Source organism: Diabrotica undecimpunctata, chromosome 10, assembly GCF_040954645.1.
Source record: "Diabrotica undecimpunctata isolate CICGRU chromosome 10, icDiaUnde3, whole genome shotgun sequence".
NCBI lineage: Eukaryota > Metazoa > Arthropoda > Insecta > Coleoptera > Chrysomelidae > Diabrotica > Diabrotica undecimpunctata.
In genome coordinates, this window is record NC_092812.1 from 70,912,880 (window position 1) to 70,939,378 (window position 26,499).

The 26,499-nt window shown below is 34.1% G+C and overlaps 1 protein-coding gene across 1 annotated transcript; it reads right to left on the minus strand.

The window, feature by feature from the left end:
• Positions 1-5,152: 5,152 nt before the first annotated feature.
• LOC140451759 (uncharacterized) lies at positions 5,153-5,962 on the minus strand. Its single transcript, XM_072545608.1, has one exon. It carries the CDS (start codon positions 5,960-5,962, stop codon positions 5,153-5,155), a length of 810 nt encoding a protein of 269 aa, XP_072401709.1.
• Between the last annotated feature and the right edge of the window lie 20,537 nt (positions 5,963-26,499).

Genomic DNA, 26,499 nt, shown 5'->3' on the forward strand with positions numbered 1-26,499 from the left:
GGGCAAACTATATAGAACAGCTGTTTAACGACAAATGAGACAAAATAGACAACGAATATTTCGTTGAAAAGACTGGACCAGAAATAACAGAAAGTGAAGTAAAACACACAATTAAAGAAATGAAAACTGGGAAAGCAGTAGGACCAGAAGAAATACCGACAGAAATATTGCAACTTATCGCCGACTGCAATATACATGTTATTAAAATTTATTCATCGTCCTAAATCGTCATCGTCATTATTCCTAAATATTCCTATTATATGTCCTAAAGATTATTCATCGTAGAACATATAAAAAGGTAGAACAAGACATTGGACAAACTCAGTTTGGATTTAGAAATGTTCAAGGAACCAGAGAAGCATTATATGCAGTAAATGTGCTAACTAATAAAGAATGAATGCTTCCTAGATTATAACATGGCATTCGATACAGTGAAACATAATCCGTTAATAAAACTACTGAGAACAAATAACATCGACACACGGGATATAAGAATAAGATAAATAATCTGTATTATGAACAAGAAGCTGCCATAAGAATAAATAATTTAAAAACTAATGAAATAGAAATCAAAAGAGGTGTTCTGCCTGTTCAATGCATACTCAGAGGAAATATTCAAAAACGCATTAGAAGATGAAGTAGCAGGCATAAAAATAAATGGCCTACCCATACGTGAAATTAGAGCCCTACCCATACGTGAAATTAGATATGCTGATGATACAGTACTAATAGCGGAAAATATTACAGATCTACAAAGAATTTTAGATAAGGTTGTTGCAGCGAGTGAAGAATTTGGTCTGTCACTAAACATAAAGAAAACAAAATTCATGGTTATATCAAAGAAAAATATTAGATACATCAATCTACACGTAAATAATAAGACGATAGAACGAGTTATATAAAAACAATATATATAAAACAAACGATTATACCAAAGAAATTAGAGTTAGAATAGAAAAGGCTAGAAGTGCATTCAATAATATGAAACAAATATTATGTTGTAGAGACCTCATTCTAAATCTTAGAAAACGAGTACTAAGGTGTTAGGTATTTTCTGTTCTTTTGTATGGTGTGGAGACATGGACTTTAAAGAAACAATGTCTCAATAAATTGGAAGTATTTGAAATGTGGACATATCGAAGAATGCTGAGAATCTCCCGGACAGACAGAATAACCAATGAAGAAGTACTAAGAAGAATAGAGAACAGCAGGTAGATAGTGGATTCCATCAAAATAAGAAAACTACAATATTTGGGTCATATAACAAGTGGTGATAGATATGAATTCCTAAAACTAATAATGCAGTGAAAGATTCAAGGAAAGCGCAGCATAGGAAGAAGAAGAACGCATTTGGATGCAGCTCAACCGAACTCTTTCGGACTATAGTGTCAAAAGTTGGAATAGCAGTGATAATTTATTCTGGCCGTATTCGTTAGTCCGTCTTGGTATTCGTTTGTTCTCTTGAACAGAAGAATTCTCTCCTTTGAACTTTAAAGCCCTGTCTGCTATTATATTGTAAAAAAGTCTGGTTTTGACTGCGTTAAAAATGTCATCTGGTACATAGCCTTCGTGTAGGTCATTTTTATTTCATCCATTATCCTCCAACACTAGCAGCTTCACCAGTCATTTTCGCGCCGATAATACCGTGCTCAGCTCGGAAACGTTGAATTCAACTATATGAAATCTTCACTCTTCACCCCAACGCAGTGCTAAATCGTTTGCTTTTTGTTGGAGAATTGGTCTATTTATTACCACAATATTTGTCGTTTGATATTTAAATCACTTTAACAAAGCTTCCTCAATCTTCGTATGCTTCGTTGTTCTGGCTAGTTTCATCTTAAAGAAATTGTCATAAATGGTATAAATTTCTCCTCCGCTTCCAAATGATGAAAATTGTCGAGTCAGATACACCATATTCCTTTGCCATGTCCTTGTTTTGATTTCCGCTCGCTAGCTTTAATACAATACACGAATAGTTTTATTTTTCTTAGCGATAAGTTAAAAATTTCGGTGCCTCTTGTATACAGATAAGAAACAAACGGACTGTTGTTTCTTTAATAAGACTTTGTAATTAATAGGAACAATCAAAATAACTCGTATCTGAGCGGTACAAAAGACATACAAAAGGTTTTGATAACTTTTGCGATTTTAATAGCCGTAGGAGATAATGTTACCTATTCAAATTGTTTATATTATAGCAACGCTGGTCGTTCTAATAGATAACATTCTCCGAAGATATTAAGTTAAACGTAGTCAACAATATCGTATAATAAGCAATGTCGTAAAAAATTGATAAGGCGATCATATTGCATTCAGCCGGGCCCTTTGATTTTAGTCACTAAAACCGGGATATGGTTCTAAACGATGTCGTTATTAACGGTTTTAACGGTTTATCACCAAGACAAAATTTACAAACACTATTTTGGGGTTTCAAATATGACTGTTACGGGTAAACAATATAAACGATTTTTTGTTTCTTTGTTTCTTTGTTTTTATTTTTATGTGTGTAAACAAATAATTATGTATTTGTTTTTGAACAAAAACTTCAAAGACAGTTTAGAAAACATCTAATGATAATACTCGACTAGGAATACATTGTAATGAAATGCAAAACCTTTATAAACTAGGTTTTAATATACAAGAAATTAGCATTGTTTTGTTTGAATGAATAACATGACAATTACATGTGACATTAACTAAAACTAAGATGACAAATGACAAACACAGTTCACAGACCACAGGACATTCACCCCAACTTTATTTTTGAACAAAGTCTTTAAAGTAAGCAGGACTGTTTCTTTCCCTGGTACCCCTTCTAATAAGACTGTCTTTATTTTCTTCCTTTAAAACACTTTCAATATTACCTTGATCTTCCACAACGTTAACAGGAGAAATATTTGGATTTTCCTCACATATACTCAATCTAGGGCTTGTTGGATCTTTGATAAACTGTTCATTAGAAACCGCAGATTCCGATCCACTAACACAGTCCAGTAGAGATGCATCTCCTCGTGGTGTAAGTTGTCTTAAGGCTACTGTTGTTTCTTTACCATCTTCACGTCTAACAACAGCATAGTTTGGATTTGCTTCAATTAGCTGTACTTCTTCAACGAGGGGTTCATATTTGGACTGCCTTACATTTTTTTTCATAAATACTTTTCCGGGGGTTATCAACCATGAAGGAAGCGCAGCTCCATTTATAGCTTTTCTGGAATGATGAAACATTCGCTCATGAGGGGTACTGTTTGTAGATGTACACAAAAGAGAACGAATTGAATGAAGAGCTATCTCAACTACTTCTTCCCACTGTTCAGTTTTTAAATGTTTAGATTTTAAAGCAAGAGAAATATTTTTCCATATAATTCCATTATATCTTTCTGTCTGGCCATTGCCTTCAGGATTGTAAGATGTTGTTCGGCTTGTAGGTATTCCTTGTGAATGGAGAAATGTTTTAACTTCTTGAGACATAAATGCCCCCCTTGATCTGAATGGATATAACTAGGCATTCCAAATAAAGAGAATAAGTTTGTAAGACACTTCACAACAGTTTTCGCTGGAACATCTTGACATGGATATACAAAGGGGAATCGAGAATATTCGTCAACAATTGTTAGGATATATTTGTTATGAGATCTAGATGGAAGCGGTCCTTTAAAATCCAGAGACAATCTTTCAAAAGGCGAAGTAGCTTTAATTAATCTCCCTTGAGTTTTCAAAAACTTTGGTTTTATTTCTGCACAGATAGGACAGCGATTGGTCATTTCACGGACTTCATCAATAGTATATGGTAAGTTACGTGTCTTTATTCAATGGACCATTCTGGTGATTCCTGGATGACACAAGGATTGATGTAGTTCAAATAGACTTGGTCGAGGATTTATTGAACAGCTCACTCGTGAGAAAGTATCTGGCACTACATTCTCAACTCCTGGTCGGTACTGAATATCAAAACTGTAGCATGATAATTCAAGGCGCCATCTGATAATCTTCTCATTTTTTATCTTACTAGTGTGGCGCATATTGAACATAAAAGAGACAGACTTTTGATCAGTTATAAGTCGAAAATGTTTACCTATCAAGAAATGTCTCCATTTTCTAAGAGCTTCCACTATTGCATAAGCCTCTTTTTCCACTGATGAATGATTTCTTTCACTTTTTGATAAGGTTTTTGAAAAGAAAGCAACAGGTCTTCCTCCTTGGCTAAGAGAAGCAGCAATACAAAAATCTGAAGCATCAGATTCAACGATAAAAGGAATCTTGTCATCAATCGTAGTAACGGCTGAAGAAATAATTTCAGATTTAAGAATTTGGAAAGCTTCAGCTGCTTGTTCTGTTAAAGGAAAAGTATTGCATGTGACTAGTTTTTGTATCTTTTCTGAAAATTGTGGGATAAATTTGGAATAATGTGCAAACATTCCGACAGCTCTCTTTAGTGATTGTAAATCGTTTGGTAAGGGTAACTTCTTTAATGGTTCAAGTCTTTCAGGATCAGGTTTTAAGGTCTGATTTTCTATTTGATAACCCAAAAGTTTGATTGAATTTAGTGTATAAGAACTTTTATTTTGATTTTGATGCTTCAGATTTTTGTATTGCTGCTTCTCTTAGCCAAGAAGGAAGACCTGTTGCTTTATTTTATGATTCCATTCAATAGCAGATACTCTATCTCGTCAGATATGAATTTACTATCTTCAGTTGAAAATTTTCTTGATTTAGTTGCCCTCGGTTTGCAATCATTTGATAGATTGGAGAATAATTTGGGTGGCTCTATATTTAAGTATGCCAAACTACAAATGTTATCTATACGATCAATAACTAAAGGCATTTTTGAGCCAGTAAAAGTGATTTCTAGAGAAGAATGTTGTTTAAGCAAGTCATGACCTATAACTACATCAGCACATAAATCTTGAATTATTGATAATTTGACATTTTTATAGGAATATTTGTTTATTTCTAAATTAACAAAGCAGTGTCCTGAGATAGTCGTTCTGAGTGCTGTTGAAGCCATTATTATGCTTGCATGACTTCTAAATGTTTTCACGTTTATAGACAATGCATAATTCTTACTGATATATGATTCAGAACTACCTGTGTCTATTAAACTTTCAGTTGTATTTCCATTCACCTTTATCTCAGTAACACTTTTAGATAAGCATTAAGGGGCAGCAGCAAGATTTCTAACATTGGAACTAGATGTAGTAGTAGCTAAAACAGCAGCTGATACTGAATTGGGCATCTGAAGCCTACATACCTTGGAAAAATGTCCAACTTTCGAGCATTTCTTACAAACTTTGTCTCTAGCAGGGCATAGGCTACGAGGATGCCTTTCAGTTGATCCACAAAAGTAACATTTCCAACTTTTCACAGCAGCAGAAGTATAATTAGTGTGCTCTCTAGTTTCGGAAGAAATTGCATTAATAATTTGTACATTAGTTGTATAAGCCTCAGAGTGTTTTGAAGCTGACTCCAGAGACTGGGCTTTCACTATGGCATATTGCAGAGTAATAGTGTTGTTTTCTAGTAAACGTTGTCTTATGTCATTAGAAATAATGTCATTAATAAAAGAATCTCTTATATAATCTTCTCTATTTTGGTCTGCAGAAACGGCTAGAAAATTACAGTCTTTGGAAAGCACTTTAAGATGTTGAACGTATTGACCTATATTTTCACCAGTTTGTTGTTTTTTTGTCATTAGGATATGTCTGGCAAAAATTTCATTTTTGGGTTTAACAAAAGCTGCTTCGAGAATACTTTTGGCTTCAGAATACTTTCTACAATCAGAGATGAGTTCATAGATATTGTTGCTCACGTAATTTACCAGTAGTTTGAATTTCTCCTCCTCTGAAACATCAATCACAGAGGAAATGAAGTTTTCAAAGGTAGCTTTCCAATGCATCCATTCTTGAGACGATCTAGGAGAGTTAGGATCTGCATCGAATCTGTCTGGTCGTAGTAGCTTATCCATATTTGATATTTCTTTGTATATTAAATTGTAATGAAATGCAAAACCTTTATAAACTAGGTTTTAATATACAAGAAATTAGCATTGTTTTGTTTGAATGAATAACATGACAATTACATGTGACATTAACTAAAACTAAGATGACAAATGACAAACACAGTTCACAGACCACAGGACATATATTACATATTCATTCGAACTGTTTTCTTCGATCGAGATTTTGGGTATTTGTGTCCCGTTCCCACATCAAATTTCGTTCCACTGTTTCAAGTGGCTTCATCCTACACTTTTTCTTCTCTTCGATTTGTAATTTTTTTGTTTTGGTTTTAGGATTAGTCCATGCAGCCAGAAACGAAGTAAGTATTAGTAAGTCTAGCTTTTTTGTTTTAAATATTTAGTGTAAGATTGTCTCAGTCTGACCGACCAATTTGTTATGATTACGCAAACATTTTTTTCAACGTAATTTTTTTTTGGGAAGATTAATCATACTAAGCATTTTGGGATTAGGACAAGGGTCGCACTTTTCTCGCCCAGGGGTCGTTTTGAGCATTTTTTTTAAAACAAATACTGGTTAGATCACGGTAAGGTAGGTATATAAATAAAAAGAAAGAGATTTAGGGTTTCAACCCTAATCTAGTTATTCCACAACTTAATTTTAGATTGAAATATGAAAAATAAAATAAATCTAATACACGTTTAGCATTTAGTGTCAAAAGATTCACAAAACGCAGACCGTAAACGTTTAAACTTTTCCCCTCCTAGTAAGTCTGTAACTTTTTTGCAGTTTTCAAGAAAGCTTCTGTTGGTTTTAGTAATTCCAATTCTGCTTCTTGGATTCTGAGTGGTAATAATTTTGAATTACTGACACAGAAGAAAGTAAGGAAAAAGTTCGGTTTCTAAGATTCCAAGACCCTACCCTAATTTTTCTAACCTCTAATGGTGTTCTCTCAGTTTGCTTCCAAAACATTTTACTTCAGGAGATGGCATCATTATATTCTTTTTTCTTTCGTCTACATACCTTTCTTAATATTCTTCTCTGACCTCTGTAACTCGGGTTCATACCATCATTATTATTTGATAGTGCTAATGGCATTAAACTTTTCATTTTCTTTACTATTTTAAGGCATTCTTCATCAAACCAATTCTTCCCTGATTTCATTTGGCTCTTTTGTGGAATAATTATATCATTTGCTATAGTTATTGCCTCTCTTGTAGTTTGCCACACTTGCTCTATTCCTAGTTTCTCTTCGTCCTTCTGGGCTAATAGCCCTTTATTGATATACTTTCTTTTTATTTCCACTTTTCTATATCATATCGATTAAATCTGAATCTCTTTGAATTTGTTTTTCTTATGTTTTTTATCTTTTTGCACCATTCCGCAAAAACCGTTAGTCGTAAATATACACTGACTGGCAAAAAAGTGGCCACCCTATAAATTTCCAAAAATACAGATTCATTGGAAGTTTTATGCACTGTTTCATATTGTATACTCAACATCTTTCATTTTTAAAACAATAAATGGCCATTACTGCTTGATTCCTTAGCATAATTTATTTAATTAGAAGGCTACAAAAAAAAAATAGTGTAATATCGAAATGAATTAAAAACAATAAAAATTACTGGAGTGGACTTACACAAAATTGTCTAAAATTTGGAAGGGAAAGAAACAAATTTTGAATAAAAACTTGAGAAATACGTTCATATTCTTTACGAAGCATGTTTTGAAGGTCTGCAAGACTTTCTCGCTAGCCTGGTTGACTTCTAACCCTACGATAAAGTTCATCCCAAAGATGTTCGATGATATTCAGATCAGGACTATAGGCCGGCCATTCTAGAGTAATAATTGCTACTTCTCCCAAGTAGTTTGTCACGATTCTTGCAGTATGCGGCCGTGCATTATCTTGCATAAAGACGAAATTGTCCCTAATAAATGGACCAAATGGAACTAGTGATTCTAACAAAATATCCTCTATATACCGGTAAGCATTCAGGGAGCCATTGATGAAAATAAGTTCAGTTCGAGTTGCAAATGAGATTCCAGTCCAAACCATGACACCGTCACCGCCAAACTTTCTTCTCTGGAACATACAAGCTTCGGCATATCTTTTATTTCTCCGTCTCCGAACCCTCTCTCGGCCATGGCCAGACTTCAAACAGAACAGCGATTTATCAGCAAGGAGAATTTGGCTCCAATCCTGTATATCTCAGTGTTGATTTTGTCATATAACTCCAAAGGAAAAAAAATGCTCAGGTACCGATCTATGAATTCTGTTATTTCCTTTTTTATTTCCTTAGGATCCTCTAAGTCCCTTTTTAAGTCGTGCTACTATGTTTTTCTCTCCTTTTTCTTTTTCTAACAAATAAATGGTTTTCTGCATTTCTCTTAATTTTCTTATAGTTCTGTGGTTGATTTTTATTACATTCTTTAAGTTCTTTGTTCTCATCCCTAAGATTCTTTTGCTCTTTCCTTTGTTCTGCCATATCCTGACTCATCTCTTTTACTTTATTTTTATGTCTGTCCGCATATCCTGCATTAGTTCATTTTTAGGAATGCTTCACCTTCCTGCTAATTTTTGTCTAGGAAGACAGACAAAAATAAATAAGAAAATATAACCACTAGTAGTTAGAAAAAATTCTATTGTAGTATTCCATCAATACGGCTCTGGAGATAAAAGATCTTGTTAAAGATATCCAGTGATGAGGACATTTTATATAAAACGAATATATAAAAGATAGAGAAAATCATGTCCCCGGAAAATAAGTCTAGCCGATTATAAGACAGAAGGCTGTAAAAAAAATATCGCGACATAAAAAATATAAATAAACATGCGACAGTAAATATATCTACACTATATCGATATTTCAATTCAACTTCTAGATGGAGAAACTATTACAAAACGGCGTAGGGTTTAAAAGTAATTAATTCTGAATGTGACCACCAATGATCTCAAAAACAGTTTCAACAAAATAACAGTACATAACTATATTACTCATCTCTTTTTATTATCAGTTCCTACAGCGTAAGATCACGTCTGTATAACATTTGACACATTTTTCAAAGGAATTTATTTCACAAACAGTACCGTCTCAATACCTGATAACAATTCTGAGATTTCGAAACAGTAATTGAACTTCTGCAAGCAACATCTTGCGCACAGAAATCTTCGAGCTAACTGTCAATAATCTTTTCTAAGTAGGCCCTAATAAAACATTTAACTTTCAAAGAATTTTAGGTGTTAACGGTGACAGGTCCGTTTTTAGTCAAAATCTTAGGATTTAAGTTTTATGTAAAAAATTAACAGATGAAATTTGTATTTATAAGACATTGTAGGTATCTATATCGAACAACAATTGTAATATGTATAATATGTAAATATAGATGATAATTAGACTTTGGACAAATGAAACTTCAGTTTCATTTTCAATAAACACAATTTGTTATTTCTTGTTTAATTCTGAGTTTGGTCATAATAGACCAGGAAACTAACGATTATCCCTTGACACTCTTTGATACAGGTATCTAACAACTGCTTTTGATAAATTTGGTAATAACAATGTGTAATAAACAAAATATGCAAAATACTAAACTTCATTTTTTACTTACAAACAATAAATAAACAATGTAAGATCGCTATTTGATTTTAAATACTAAAGGTGAAGAATAAAGACCGATAAATTATATGGAAAAGTGATACAATTTTACTGAAAAAGCATAAAAAATCCTTTAAAATTAAGGTTTGTAAAGTTAATTTGTAAAGCTATACGCTCCCAAGGAAGCTGAAGCTGTTTTCACTTGAAGATCCTTTTTGCGTGGGGAATCATCAAATTCTGGATTTGGTTTTACATTTTATGGTATGACTTCACTGTTTCCACTACTTTTCTCCGGTATTCTTTGTCTTTACTTGTCCTTCCTACATTTCTAATTTCCATACTTTTCTAGTCTTCTTCCAGTTGTTGTTTTCATCTCAGTTTAGATCTGACTCTGACTCTTTTACTTGGTGGTATCCATTCCGTTATAACTCTTAATGTATTGGTCTTCTCCCTTCTCATTATGTGTCCATACCATCTAAGTCTCTGTGATTTTATTGCACTAACTATGTTCTCTTGACCTATCCGTTCTTGTATTTCATGATTCATTTATTGTTTTGCATCCTCTTGGTTTTCCTTCTTTGGTTCCAGTATTTTTCTCATAATCTTTCTTTCAAAAACCTATAGTTGCTCTTCTCTTGCTGGTAATGTAAATGTCTCTGAAGCATACACCACTATTATTCTTATGGTCGTTTTGTAGATTTTAATTTTTGTGTGTTCTGCTTATCATCTTATCTCTAAACATTTTTTTATTTCTGTAGAACGCTTTATTTCCTGCTTGAATTCTTCTTTTCATATCTACACTTTCATTTCTTCTGTTATGACTTAATCCTTACAAATATTTGAATGTTTCAACCTCTTAGGAGATGAGTACGTCTATTTAGGACATTTGATTCCTGTAAGCATAACAAAGGAAGGAGTTTTAGCTAGAGAGTTCTGATAACGTAACAATAGAGACATTGTAAAATTTGAAATACCTAATTGAAATTTAACTGGTTATCTAGAATAATATTGCAACGCCATAAAGTTTTAAATATGATTGGTTGGAAAGAGAGAATGGTAGGAGTAGTTACGTTTAACGTAATTTTGAAAGCGGAGAAAAGACAGGCTGTTTCTGTTCGTGAAAAGATTAACACCTGAAGCAGAAAAGAGATTGTATGCCGCTGAAGTTGAACGGTAGAAAAAAATTAAATTGTGTAAATTAAAAAGTAATTTTTTTTCGAAAGTGTTTAAAAAAGTGGTAGCAGTGGCGATTCCATGTATGCTGATTGATAGCAGTGGATAAGTTAATGTTAACAGTATTTGTAAGTGCCAATAAATTAGCATTCCATCGGGAGAAGCTTAGGCTAGGAGAATTTAGTATCCAAAAGGAGATAGGAGTTTTGGTTAGGACGTGAGATCGAGATTCTTTTTTGGGAGAAGATCTAAGAAGGGAGTTTAGCTAGCGAATTGACAAGAGAGTATTCGGGTCAATTTTAGAACTGAAAGAAATGCTCCTGCTCCTCACCAGCAGCTGCTGTAGTGGGTTTATCAAAAATCAAACTCTTGCACCAACAAAAGCATGGGTGAGAAGTAGGGCACTCCTCTCCAAACATTTTTTTCAAAATTTGTCCATATCTTTGGTCTTTTCTTTGGTTAACACATGATGAAGTGGGAGTTCTTCCAGTCTCAGATGTGTAAGATTTTTTTCCCTTTCTTTCTCAAAGATACAAAAGACTCTTCTCCTTCTTATCTGTAGTTTTTCAAGCCTCTTACCAACACAATATTTTTGTAATACTTTCCTTTTTCCTTTTTTCGGAAGTGTTCAGTTTCTTTTTGTGTTCGGTAGCGTATTTCAAATCTCTTCAATTCACCAATTTATTGGATGTCCTTATAGTTTTCACTTAGCTTCTTAGTATCAAGTAGTGACCAATATTTTCCTAATGCTTTTACCTTGCCTATACCACTGTAGATGTTATGGTATTACTGTTGTGTTAAAATTATGAGTTTTTCCAAAAAATAAATCAACGTTCTCAGGACAATGTTATTTTTAGTTTGAGAAACAACAATCACTAAACCACCTTAGTAGAACAGCCCTGAAAATCAGCTTCTGTCAAATAGTTAGAGAGCCGATGATATTTCCACGCTGCTTTTTCCTCCAAGTGTAGAACACAATTTGCATCGCGTAATAAGCTTCCAGAATTGGACATTACGGTAGTGACTGAATATGTTGAAGATCAAAGCAAAGGCTAACATAATGAGGAACATCCATTTTTGGGGAAACCCCTTTGCTCTTCTTAAATGGATCCGCTTTTCAACCATTAGCTGCGCCTTTTCAGCAGACTATACTGGTGCAATTTTAATTTGTTCTTTGAAAAGGCCGCGCTTACTGCAAATATCGGAGGCAGGTAACTTAAAATCTATATTAAACTCATTTACAAAAATCCTAAACATGCTGTATTTAACTTTTAGCTCCTTTTCACACTGATCATTATACATTTTACTTAGTTTAATAATACTAAATTCACTACTCAGATGTAATCTTTTGGACTTCTTTCTGCTGTAATGTGATTAAGTTCCTCTGAGCTTTTTTATGTAGGAGCTCTCTAACACTTTTCTTCTTCAGATAGCTCTTATTTTTAGTAGTGTCACCTCCTCTTGTCTCTTTAGCAGCAAATCCAAAATGCACTTTTTGGCTATATTTTTTATTCTAGTTTCTCTAACACCAATAACAGTACAAAAAACTTTAAACATACTAAAGTTTCAGCACAAAACACAGTTGGAAAAAAGTATTGTATTGAATATTTTCGCTCAGGTCTAGGTTTTTTCTTTTTGTTTTTGTTTGCTGGCCTATACCTATATCTTTTGATTTAATTTGTATAAATCAGACTGGCATTTTATCATCTGTAACTTTTTTGTGGCATAGACTTTCGTCATTCAGCCAGTCTCGAAAGGTTATAATATATTCCTTAAGAAAGTATATACACATAAGTACAGATTATTTCTCTCAGACAAATGCACAGCGATATCCCTAAAATAAAATAGACGAATAAATTAATAGAAGAACACGTCGAAGGAAAATACAAGGACACTCGCTTCTCGTCTAGGGGTCCGTCAAGACATTTATTTTAACAGACAAACAATACTGGACCACGGATAAGGTATTGTTACATATAAACAAAGGGTACAAGTCTAACCCTATACACGCTTATGAAAGTTTTCATGAACAAGTACCAGATTTATAAAGCTATGCATGTTTCTGACAAAAATTCTATAATTAAATTATATATTGTTACAGAACCTATTGCTAACAAGGACTGTATATTATATGGAGCGTATGTATTGCATTTAGTTAATTTTGTATACAGGGAGTTTGAATGCTGAATAAATTTAGGACATTAAAAGAAGATGTGATCGAGGTCACCTAGCTTACCGCAATGTTTGCAACTATCATCATCGATGACTTTTATTTTAAATAAATGGCATGGGTAGCATGCATGTCCAAAGCGTATTCGATTTATAGTAGTAATATATTTACGAGGAGCTTTGAAATTCTGAAACCAGGTTGTTTGAGGTATAATTGGTTGTAAACAGGTATACCTTTTATGGTTTGTAGAACAGTAATGTTTCCACTGCTCTTTCCATCTAAGTTGCTGATTTTTTTTGAAAATCGTAGTAACATCTGATGTATTAAGCATATATTTCAACGTAGAGCCAGTTGTTACACTCATTTTAGCTAAATGATCTACATATTCATTATGTTTGAGACCAATATGTGCTTTGACCCAAAAAATTTTTATGTTGACTCCAGTCGATGATAAATGATACAATCGATCTTTTATTTCAAATATGTAGGGGTTGCTAAATGTTGAGGGCAATTCAATGTTTTTTATGCTCTGCAAAACTGAAAGGCAATCTGACATAATTAAAATATGTCTATTGTAGGTGTTTTTAACATATTTTAGAGCTTCAAGTATAGCTATTGATTCCGCTGAAAAGATTGAAAATTCATATGGTAGTTTATACTTGAATTCTACGTTTGTAGCTGGTAAAAAGTATGCGCATCCAGTCCCTTCTGTTGTTTTTGATGTGTCCGTGTATATTACTGTAGCTTCCCTATAATCCTGCAGTAGAGATCTTAGAAGATTGCTACTCATAATGGTGTTCTCACTATAAGTAGGTATTATAACCTCAGTTCTGTGGAATAAAGAGAAGTAGTCTAAGCTTCTGTCAACCGTGTGCAATTTCTTGAAAAAAATAGGATTATTCTGTAGTGCCATGCATAAAGGCGGGGAAGGTTTTTTCTCCTAATATTTGTTTGTAAGATCTGACTCGTTAAGTTGACGGACACTTGAAAATAACTGGGAGTTAGTTAATAGAATTTGAAGAAGGCTTTTTTCACTTAAAAAGTTTCTTCTATTTTCCAGGGGTAGCTCAGCGGCTTCAACATATTAGGATTGTATAGGGGTTGATCTCATAGCACCCAAACATACCCTCATAATAGAATTTTGAAACGTGTCTTAAAAGGTTCTTGGAGGCGGAACATCTGTAACTTAATAAAACTCTTCTTTGAAAGCTTTGATGTAATTAGGCCTTATTTTCACGCACTTGAAACGTTGTTCTGCTTACACTGTACAAAAATAGGGCTCTTTTGGGAGCTGCGTACCTAATAATTTGCTGACTGTTCTTCTTCCTCCTGTAACTCTTCTCTTTCTAGTCCCTTTATTTCCTTCGCCAACACTTGCACTTCCATCTGCACCATCCATTATCCTTTAATTAATAAAGTAGTTAATAATTGTTTATACTTTGACAATCTAACTAGTAGCCACAAATCCTTCCAATACAAAATCTTCATAGTTGCAGCGCTTCTATTGGTTGGTTGGAAATAAGCTGGTTTGCATAGACAAGTACAGTTGAAATAAGTTATTTTGCATGTAAAGGTGGTTTTTAACATGCTTTTACCATTGGAAATATTTTTTTTTTGTATGAATCAGATAGAATAAACCACTTTGGCTACAACAGAACAATGTTTATATGTTACGTCCTCATATATATTTGAACGTTTTCTATTCTGGTATTGGTATTAAATTGATAACCGTTTTCTAATATTATATATGTTATCGTTACCATCATAAACCCGTTATTTATATTGGTCTACCTTTGAAACTCATATTCTACAAATAAGGAAAGATTGTACTGTTTAATATCTATATAAATTCATAATCTAATGAAATCTACGTTTAATGAATCTCAGAATTTATTACTAAGTTTAATTAACCAAAGAGAGAATATAATTATGTATTTTATTGGCCATATCGGTGCAACGCTATAATTATTAAAATTATCGAGTTTATAACAAAATGGTAATATTATGTATTACTTTGGCCTCTCCTAATTCTCGCCATTCATCTCTGTTGTTTGTAATACGTTTCCACATTGGCCCTGCAGTTCTTTTAATATCGTCGCTCCATCACATTTGCGGTCTTCCTCGTGGTCTTTTGGCTTCATATGGCCGCCACTTCCCGATTTCTTTTTTCCATCGACCATCCGTAAGACGTTCGTTATGTCCAGCCCATTTCCATTTCAGTTTAGCTGCCAGTTCGACAGCATATTTTACTTTTGTTCTATTACGAATGTTTTCGTTGGTTTTATGGTCTTTGAGTGAGATACCCAGCATATGTCGTTCCATAGCTCTCTGAGTTTTTCTGATCTTCTCCATGTTTATTTTAGTGAATGTCCAGGTTTGAGCTCCATATGTAAGTACAGGTAGGATACAGGAATTAAATACTTTGGTTCGCAGTCTTTGAGGTATATTTTTATTTTTAAATACGTATGAGAGTCTTCCGAATGCTGCCCATCCCATTTTTACACGTCTGCTTATTTCGGTAGTCTGATTTTCTTTGCTTACCTTGACATTTTGACCCAGATATGTATATTCATCTACGTGTCGTGTTCTATCTCTTATTACTTTGTATGCACTCCACATTATGGAAAAAACATTAGCTTAAAGATAATTTCCAAAAATTGTACATATAAATTTAGATCCTGAATTTACCCTCATTAGACTTCATGGAATCAAGGAATTAAAAACACGTAGTCCTAAATAACTAATTTTGGTTCTGTCGATCGCTGCTGATGTTGAAATATTTTACTTGACAAGGATGGGTTTACATTGGAACCGTTGTCGTTATGACGTTGAGTTTTGATAGAAATCTGTAGTTTTGAGTTGTAGGTTTATTTTAAAATACACATAGTTTCAAAAGTTATGTATCACCCAAAATTTTCGCTATTATTAACTATTTTCAAAAACTACTGTTATGGATCATTTATAAAAAAAATATCATAACGTTGACAGATATTTTTTGTTTTAAAAGAGAGACTGTTTTTTATTAATAAATAAAAAATTAAAAACAAAAAAATTAATTTCTAATTAAAATGTATTTAAAAATTTTAATATCGTGAATTTTCACCACGGGCATCGATGTAAGCCTGGATTCGAGCTCTAATATTGCTAATAAGTCGATCAATAATTTCCTGTGGCAGACTATCCCATTCTACTTTACAGGCAGTTGTAAGTTCATAATGGGTTTTAGGAGGATTTCTTCGGGCATGAACAGCTCTGAAGAATACATCCCATGCATGTTCAATGGAGTTCATGTCTGGAGACATCGCAGTCTACTCCAAACGACAAATACCTTCTATCTCTAGATAGTCATTAACCGCTTGAGTCCTATGTGAACGAGCGTTATCCATAAATACAAAATTTTCACTCATAGCTCCTCGCTGTAATCTCACATGAGGTTTTAAAATCTGAGTGATATATCTTTGTCCTGTTAGAGTCCCGTCAATAACCCCCAATTCCGTGCATCTACCTGCCATAATACCTGCCCAAAACATACCACTGCCTCCAGCGAGTGGAAGTATGAGACGTGTATGTTCTAGTTGTGCAGCTATTGTTGGCTCTTGCCAAATACGAATTCGCCAGCTATTACTATTTAAACAGATTCTGGTCTCTTCTGAAAAAAGCACAAAATTAGTAAACTGTTAAGGAAGCTGTGTGTTCTTGAGCCCACTGGAGGCAGTGCCAAACCTATCTAGGCTGTAGCTTAGGAACTCTTATTGGTCGACAAGTTCTTAAACCTGACTCTATTCTTCTTCTATAGAGAGAGAGAATTCTTCTTCTTACTATAGCCAACGATACTGTGACTTCCGTAGCATGCCAAAAGTTCCTTTGGAGAGCTGGTACAGACATAGAAGAATTTCTCTTAATGGAAATTCTGATATATCTATTCTGTTGCTCAGAAACCTATTCCATATCCGTGATTTCGCCACAAACCGCTAAGAATAACATCAGATTGGGCAGCTGTACTAGAATCCCAAAAAGGAAGACCATATTGAAGATGACTGAAATAAAGAAAAATATGTTATTTTGGAAAATGCTAAATTGGTTTCCATCGAAACAGATCTTATTGCATAGCAGGCTGAGGCTAGTTTCTTACTTAACAAATCAATATAAAGGGGCCATTTAAGATTGCTGTCTACAAAAATACCAAGAAATTTTACATAATCAACAATACTGATTTGGCTGTTATTAAAAAGCAAGGGTTGAAGAGCTCCTTTCTTTATAGGATAATGCTACTATCTTGTCCATGTTAAAAGAGAGTAAATTAGAGTCGGAGAAGGTTTTTATTTTAAGCAGATTAGAAGTTATAAGTGCATGAAGAGCTGCAATATTAGAGTTTGTCCAGGTTATCTGATATCATCAGCAAAAAGAAAAATTGTTCTATCGATTTTTAAATAAATGGTGTCATTTATAAAGATAAGGAAAATAGAGAACCCAATACTGAACCTTGTGATGCTCCACATAAAATGCTTTTGTAACTAGAGTCTGTATCATTTGCTCTAACCAGTTGTTTCCTATTCCCGAAGTAAGATTGGAACCAATTCCAAGAAATACCTCGAATTCCGTAAAAATTTAGTTTTTTATCAAAATGTCCTGATTTACACAATCAAAAGGTTTGGCATAGTCACAAAAAACAGTGACAGTAAAAAGATTATTGTTTATTGCTTGGTAAACCTCATGTAGTACAGAAAATATAGCATCACTGGTACATTTATTAGATAAAAAGCCGAATTGATTTTATGATAAAATATTGTTTTCAACGAGAAGGACATAAGTTGGGCTTTTATAAGTCTCTTAATTATTTTGGATAGTACCGGTAGTAAGGCAGTAGGGTTATAGTTGCGGGCATTCGATTTTTCGCCACCCTTATAAAGAGGAATAATAATGGCTGTCTTTAGGCACTCTGTGAAATATACCTTTATGAAAGGAATCATTAATTATTGAGACCAGGACTTCTACATATTTGGGAACATTTTTATGGATAGTCCATCAGTACTACAGAAAGATTTGCCTTTGATACTATTGATTGTTTGGATCAGTTCAGATTAATCAACGGGTCTTATAAATAATGAATTCGAGACCGTTTTTGAATTGGGGAGATAGGATATGGAATCTTGTGGCAAAATAGTTAATGTTATATTTTTACTCACATTAACGAAGTATTTATTTAGATTTTCAGGGTTTGGAAGAAAAAATATTTGAGCTGTGTTTGTTTTATTTCAAAGATCGTTTATTATGGAGCAAGTTTCTTTTGAAACACTTTTAGAGCTTCCCAGACGATTTTGATAGTACGCTTTATTAGCTGTTTTGATAAGTTTTAGATACGTTTCTCTGTACTTGGTGATATATTCAGCGACAGAGACGTTGGTAGTAAATTTCTTGATGTACAGTAGTGAAGGCATATTTTTGGCTGATATGCGGATACCTTTGGTAGTCCCGGGTTTGTGATGTTTTGGCTTAATTGTAATTAAAGTACCTTATTAAAAATATATTGCCTTATTGAAAATGTAGACAAGCCTATCTAAAAAATCACTGAAATTATAGTCCACGTCCACAGAAGGAAAGTGCCACTATGAAGTCAATCATAAATTTTGGAATTTACGAAAGTTCTGAGCGAAAAAAATCATACCTAAACGTCCGGTTTTCGAGGAGGGTTTTTTAAGATTGTTAAATTTGGTATATGCTGCTTTATGATCAGGTTGTCCTGCATTAATAATTGTAGAGTGTACTTCAAGGGGTGAGAAATCTGAGAAAATATAATCAATTATGGTAGGTGTTGTTTTAATAATTCTTTTAGGAGAATTAACGTGCATTGTGAGATCATACGATTCGAATATATTGACCATGGACAGTTGGGTAGCATAAGCAGGAATGTAATGAATATTGAAGTCACCGCATAGAATTTTTCTGCTTTTATTGGGCAGGTCATTTAACAAATTTAGGAGGTTCTGAAAAACTGGTTCCGTGGAAGAGTCAAGTGATCTATAAATGGAAATAATTTATAGATTAAGATTCTTATTATAAACTAAGGAAAACTCAAAGGAGGCTTCATTTAACAAAAAGTCATATTTTGTTACCGGAGAGAAATCATTATTTGTAGAAAGAATTAAGGTGCCACCTTGAGCTGAACTTGGACGATCATACCTAGAAATTGTGGTATATTTTTCTACAAAAAAAGGCTCGTTCACTTCAAGTCAGTGCTCTATAACCGCAACTAGCTTGAGAAATTCTAATTTCTCTAGAAACAGAAATCATTCATCTGTTTTATATCTTATACAACGAAAATTAATCAGAACCATGTAATAGTAATTTCGGTGAAATTTCCTTGATTTTTGGTGATGACTAAATCTTTTCGAAGTAAGAAAGGACCTAAAAACAGCAAGATTAGCTTCCGCCTCAATTGGACCATTTCTATTTGTTTAGTTTGTATTTTGGGAACGATTTCCGAAGTAGAAATAGAAAAATTAAATACAAAATAAATGTAGAAACCTATTTTCTATTATAAAATATTAGGAAGGCAATAATGAATGTTTATAGAATCTTATTAACATTTTACATACATAATTGAACTTTATAACTCCTGTCTCTTTCTCTTTTTCTCTCTTTCTTTCTCTCTCTCTCTCTCTCTCTGTCTCTCTCTCTCTCTCCCTCGATACCAAATAAAGTGTAGATGACATTATGCAAAATATTAGCTTTAGTTTCAGTTTCAATAAATCGAAAATCTCGTTGGCAACAAAACACAAATAATAAAAAAACTCTTTTCTTGACGTTTCTGTTTCTAGATAAGAAACCCTTTTCAACATACAACTTTGAATTAAAGAAAACCATAAAAAATTTATTGTTTAACTACTTTTGAATACAATAATTATCTATTTTTTATATCTAGCTTTGTATCTTAATTACGAATTTAATGAATCGTATAATTACATTTATTTTATCATACTCACCAAACTTACAGTTTAAACCCTTATTTTTATCTTGGTTTCAACGCCTATGTGTTCTTTATGATTGTCAGGTGAATGTTGAGGTCATGAACTAGCAACCTACGACCTGCCGTTTTAGCGTATAAAATCTTGGCAATCACAGGATTATTTGCCGTTTAATATTAGCGAATTGGGGTTACTGCATACCAAAGAAGTATTCTTAGTATGGTCTGTGGGTACGGAAATATTACAAACCTTTATTAAAAACCTAACATTGGCTATGTGTGTTTCTAATTTTAAAAAATAAGCAACGGAAAGAGTAGAGCAAAAGATAATGTACACAATAAAAAGGTATATCGAAGGAAAAAACAGAAGCTTGGAACGATAAAAAACCAAGTTAGTCTATCTAGAAAGCAAGAATATAAAAAATATAAGTCCAGTTACAGATTCAAAAGTTTTAAACTGTAAAAGCAAGCTGGAAATTATAACCACCCTTGAGCATAGTATCACACATGTTCATTAACCCGGTTCTTAGAACACATAGTCACCTCTGTCGATAACGTCGGTAATTCGCATCTAGTGTATCCACGTCGCTGGGGTAGGTATCTATCATTTTAGTAGGCTAGAGTGAATAGATAACTAGGTCCAGATATACCTAAAACTTACACAAATGTAAGGGTAGTGTACATACACAAAATATGATGACAAGACATTGCCCTATTTAAATCCTATAGACCGATACGTCTTACATCATTTCTGTTGAAAACAGTCGAAACAATTCTCGATAGACATATTAAGGAGGGGCTGTTGATGGATCATCCTTTCAAGTAGTTCAGAAAATCAGTCACTGTATTAATAATGGAGAGATTGCTTTATCCGCCTTCCTAGATATAAACAGCTCATTTAATAATGCACTATCAAATTCTCTTTATGAAGCAGCATCATCAAAAGGCATTTCCGCTTCCTAAGTGCAAGCCTAAGCGGATGATTTAGTAATTATGGTAAAAGGAAAATATGGTAATATTCTATTCAGCACACTCCAAAGAGCATTAAATATCCTTACTAGGTGTTGCGACAGGGAAAACTCTCTCTAAATCCTAGTAAAACAGTAGTAGTTAGCAAGGAGACGGAGTCACCTACAGCTGGAAATGGTATCAGATGCTGTGCTACCTAAATATAATTTCGAAAAGCCGTTTACCGTATTCTTTTAAAGGAAGGGACGAATGGAAGTAGAATAAAACGAATCTCATAATGGCAGATTAATGCTCTAAAACAGACGAAGGAGTTGGAGCTGGGATATACGAAGGAAAACCAAGAATAAGCCTTACTGAAAGTATAGGTAATCACTCTACTATATTCTAAGCAAAAATCTATGATATAGAAATGTGCCCACAGAAACTAATCACAAGGAACTACAGGACAAATCTATAAAAAATTATTTAGGTGGCATTAAAGGCACTGAAATTGAATCATCGGATTGACTCCAAGTTAGTTTGGAACTGTCTTCAGAATCTGATTCGGATCGGAAAAAGCAACAAAGTAAATTTAGTCTGGATGCCTGGACGTACTGGTGTTGAAGGAAACGAAATAGCGGACCTATTTGTCAGGTGTCTTCAGAATCTGATTCGGATCGGCAAAAGCAACAAAGTAAGTTTAGTCTGGATACCTGGACGTACTGGTGTTAAAGGAAATGAAATAGCAGATCTATTTACCAGGTGAGGTACGAAAAAACATTTATAGGCCCAGAACGTGTCGTTGGCAGAGCAAAAACCATAGCCAAAAGAACATTATCGGTCTGGGTGAAATGAATGAAACGTAACCACTGGTAGGAACAAATGAGTCTTAAACACTAAATATAGACATTTTAGGCGTTAGGGAAGTATAATGGTTCGTTTAAGAAAAAATCAATATTTAATATGGAGTTATATATTATTCGGGCAACAGTGAACCGACACACAGATATGGTGTTGCCACAGTGATGAATAATAGAATCAACAGATCAGTGGGTGGATGCTGTTCGTTAATCTCATGGAATTATCTTTAAACTGAAACAGGGCTCGTTAATTTTATTCAGGTGTATTCACCTACAACAGACAGTCTAGTAGAAGTAGGCAAATCAACAAACATTATTTGACAAATACAAGGATGAGCACTGTTTGGAGCAACGAAAAGAGCTTAGCGATCGCTTGGCTCAGTTTTTTCAAACTGAGTTTTAACTTTACAACTATGATTTCAAAACAAATGTAAGCTTCCACTTGTTTTTTACGAGTATGAAGGTGCTGTGCACCATGAATACTCTCCAAAAATCAGACAATCAACAAAGAATCGTACGTTTAAGTTCTAAACAGATTGCGTAACACTAAGGAAAAACGGTCTCATTTTTGGGGCAGTGATAATGAACAATTATGTTTACACTAATACACCATTCATCAAACTTTTGCAATAGTTTTTAATAAAACACAATGTACACAACTCCACCAGTCTCTGTAGAGTCCCGATATTTACTAACCGTAACATCCTGCGATTTTTTTGTGTTTTCAAAACTGAACATGATGCTTAACTGACAACGTTTCGATAATCTTCTTCTTTTTCTTTGTGTGGCTGATCCTTTAAGGACATTGGCGATCATCACGGCCCATTTTAATCTGTCTGCAGCAGTTCTAAAAAGTTCTATTGTTGTTTTCCCACTCTACTGCTTTAAATTTTTCTTCCAGGACGTGCTTCGTCTCTCCGGTCCTCTTTTTCTTTCCACTTTCCCTTGTATAACCAATCGTATCAACTCATATTTTCAATTTCTTTGTATATGACCAAAGTAGCTCATTTTTCTTTCCTTCATCTTCTTCTTCTTCACGTGCCATCTCCGCGACGGAGGTTGACAATCATCATGGCTATTCTGATTTTAGATGCTGCTGCTCTGAATAGTTCAATTGATGTGCATCCGTACCATTCCCTTTTGTTACGCAACCATGAGATTCTTCTTCTTCCTACACTTCTCTTGCCCTGGATTTTCCCTTGTATAATCAATTAAAGTAGGTTGTATCTCTCATTACGCATAACATGCCCCAGGTATTGCAGCTTTCGTGTCTTGATGGTTTCCAATACTTCCATTCTTTTGTTGATTCTTCTCATGACTTCGTTGTTTGTTACATGCTCGGTCCATGATATCTTCAGGATTCTTCAGGATTCTTCTTAACACCCACATTTCAAATGCTATTTCCTTCATAGTGTTGATTATTTATTTTTTCATCTGTTTTAATGTTTCCCTGTTTGTTATGTGTTGTGTCTATGATATTTTCCACATTCTTCGATAACACCACATCTTAAAACTGGCAAGTCTTTTTCAGGCTAGTGTTTTGTTAATTAATATGCCTTCATTGATGTCTTCTAGTGCCTCTTTAAACATCTCTTCTGAGCACATATAAAGTAGGTGGGATAGTACACCTGCTTATAGGCGTACTTCTCTTCTTATGGGCATCTCATTCAATTTTTATTGGTCTACTCTTATTCTGGATTTCTGATGTCAGTATAAGTTTGTAGTTTTTCTCACATCTTACTTATCTATTTTTGTGACCCGTAATATGTTTGCAAACCTTCTGTGCTGTATTTTCTCGAAGGCTTTCTTAAAGTCAACTAGACATATGATTACGTCACAGTTAACATCTCGTTGATATAGATTATTAATTAGAAGTCGCTTAGGTTACATAATGGTCAATGTGAGATTAGAAAATAAACATCAACATCTTTGGCTCGACAATCCTCTGTGGATACTGGCCTGCTCTAAGATTAGTCGCCATTCTGTTCCGTTTCTGGCAACGTGTTACCATCTTCTGATCTCTAGAATATCTAAGTCGGTCTCAACTTTATCCAACTACCTAATTCGCGGTTGGTCATTATTTCTTCTTCCTATAGGTGTTCCTTTCGTTAGCTTTTTAGCAATCATAGCAATCAATTTGTATCGATTTATTGTAACTAGTACCTTCTTCTTCTTTTGGCACCATAACCCTGGATGGGTCTTCACCTGTCTGTCTATATCCTTCCATTCAGATCTCTCTTGGGCCCTTCTCCTCCATTGTCTTAGATGCATGGTTTTCAGGTCGTCTTCCACGTCATCCAACCATGTCGTTCTGAGCTTTCCTTTTTCCGCCTTCCTACCGGCTTTCACTGTAACATTTTCTTTGTCGTTTTCGTATCTTCTTGTCGCTGAACCCAGCCATGACAGCCTTTGATTTTTCACAAATCTTACAATGTCATACCTTTCATTCAGTTCATTAACCAAGTCGTTTCTCCTGATTCTTTATGTGCCGTCTTCCTCTTACACCGGACCATAAACTTTTCTCAGTATTTTTCCCTCGAATTTCCTGAGTTAGGCTACCTCTTTTTTCGTCATTACCATGGTTTTACAACCATAGGTTACTACGGGTCTAATCAAAGTTCTGTAGATAGTCATTTTGGTTCTTTTGTCTAATAATTTCGATGTCATCAATCTTTTATTAGCATAGTATGTACGAAATCGTGTATATCGGACTACCTTTTCCAAGGCAATGTTAAATAGGAGGCAAGCCAGGACATCCAGTTATCTGAGTCCATCCTTTATCTCAAGGAGAATATTCTTCCTGTATCCTAACGCTGGCAAGTTTTTCTTGTATAACAAACTCACGCATTGATAGGTATAGTACTGTTCTCTTGAGGCTGTATGCGGCCTTAAAGTAGACGAATAGGTGACGGGATTCAATGTTAAATTCTAATTTTTTCTCGAGGATCTGTCTTATTAAATGAATCTGGGGAATTGTTGTTTTTCTGGAGTAAATCCGGCCTGGTATTTTCCAACTATACTAACCGTGTAAACTTATAGCTTGTCTTAGAGAATATTTGGTAGAATTTTGTAAGCAGTTGTTAACAGGGTTATACCTCTGTAATTGTCACACTGGAGCTGATCGTCTTTTTATATAACGGGCATATCACGTCTTGAGACTACTCATAGTCCCATTTTGTCAGACAAGGAGTAAAAGTTTATGCAGTGCTTCTAGCAGGGCGTCGCCACCATTCTTGTAGAGCTCACTACAAATTTGGTCAGTTCCTGGTGCTTTATTATTTTTAAGCTTTTTAATGACTTGGGCAACCTCTTCAGTGATATGTGGTCTTTCGTTTGTGTTTAATAGATTAAAATCATTTCGATCTGTTACGGTGTTATCTGCTTCTTCAATATAATGTCCGTTCAATTTTGCGTTGAAAAATTCAACCCATGGGTTCAAGATTGAGGCCGCATCACTTAGGATATATCCTTCTCCATACTTAAAGCTCCCTAATGTTGGCTTAAACTCCTTACTCATTTTGTTTACATTTCTGTAGAACGTAATCTTTTTTCTTCCCGTTTTAGTCCGGTATTCCTCCTTTGCTCCTCTAGTGCATCTAGCTTGATTTGTCTTAAGGTATGGTCTATTTTTGTTATCAGTTGCTTCCTGGCACTCCTCGTCAAACCATTCGTTTTGTCTAACTTCTCAGTTCTCATCATCTGGAAATCTGGTATATTATTAGATTTTTAGATTTTTAAATTAATACATTTGGTTAAAATTTAGAAGGACAATAATTTCAGTATTTTCTTATAAATCTAGTTATGTAAAAAATTTAAAAGTACAGTTGATAAAGGGTCACCTTGTACTAGGTTTCTGTTGTTGTTAAAATTACCTGGGACATGACCTTCTATTATAACTTTACTTTTAGTATAACTGAGTATCGATGTAGTTAATCTTATTATTTTTTTTGTTGTAGAAATTCAAAATAGTCTAGTTCTGCAAACAGATTCATCATCATCAGTAGCTCCACAACCCTTTCTGGGTCCTGGCTTGTTCTAAGATTTTCCGCCATTCTGTTCTGTTCCTTGCTTTGTTTTTCCAGTTGGTAATTTTAAGTGTTTTCAGATCTTGTTCCACTTGTTCCATGTATCTAAGTTTGGATATTCCCTTTGACCTTCTCCCTACTGGTGTTTGCCTCATTATATGTTTTGGTGCTTTGCTTCAGTCTCCAACATCCGTTCAACATGGCCCATCCAGCGCAGACGTCCGATCTTTATGGATGTTATGACCTCTGGTTCATTGTATGCTGTGTATAGTTCAAAATTATATCTTCTGCGCCACATGTCATTTTCTTTCACCCCCTTATATATGTGTCTAAGGATTTTTCGTTCAAACGTACCTAATAGAATCTCATCGCTTTTCGACAGTTCCATGTCTCTGATCCATATACAAGGACCGGTTTTATCAGGGTATTTTGCATTTGGTTTTTCTTGTGACGTTGTTAGATCTTAGATGTTTAATTAGTCCATTATATGTTTTATTAGTGATATGTATTCTTCTCTTAACTTCTTCACTGACATTGTTATCTGCGGTAACTAGTGAACCTATACATCGTAATTAGCGTCATAGATTTATCAGATAATGCACTTTTAAAACATAAATTGACTTTGAAGGTATTTTGAAACGTTCGAAAGATCAAAAGCTACAAGAAACCGAAAATAAGAGGAACGAAAACAAATATAAAATTCAATCTAATGATATAAAACCTTGACTTAATCATATTATGAAATCATAACTGTCCAAGGATCCTTCCTACTTGAAATATACTTTATAAAAAATATATAGTTTTTTTCT

What these genes read in the sequence shown, in the direction of transcription:
- LOC140451759 (XM_072545608.1), bottom strand. Translation starts at nt 5,962, where the DNA reads ATGGATAAGCTACTACGACCAGACAGATTCGATGCAGATCCTAACTCT.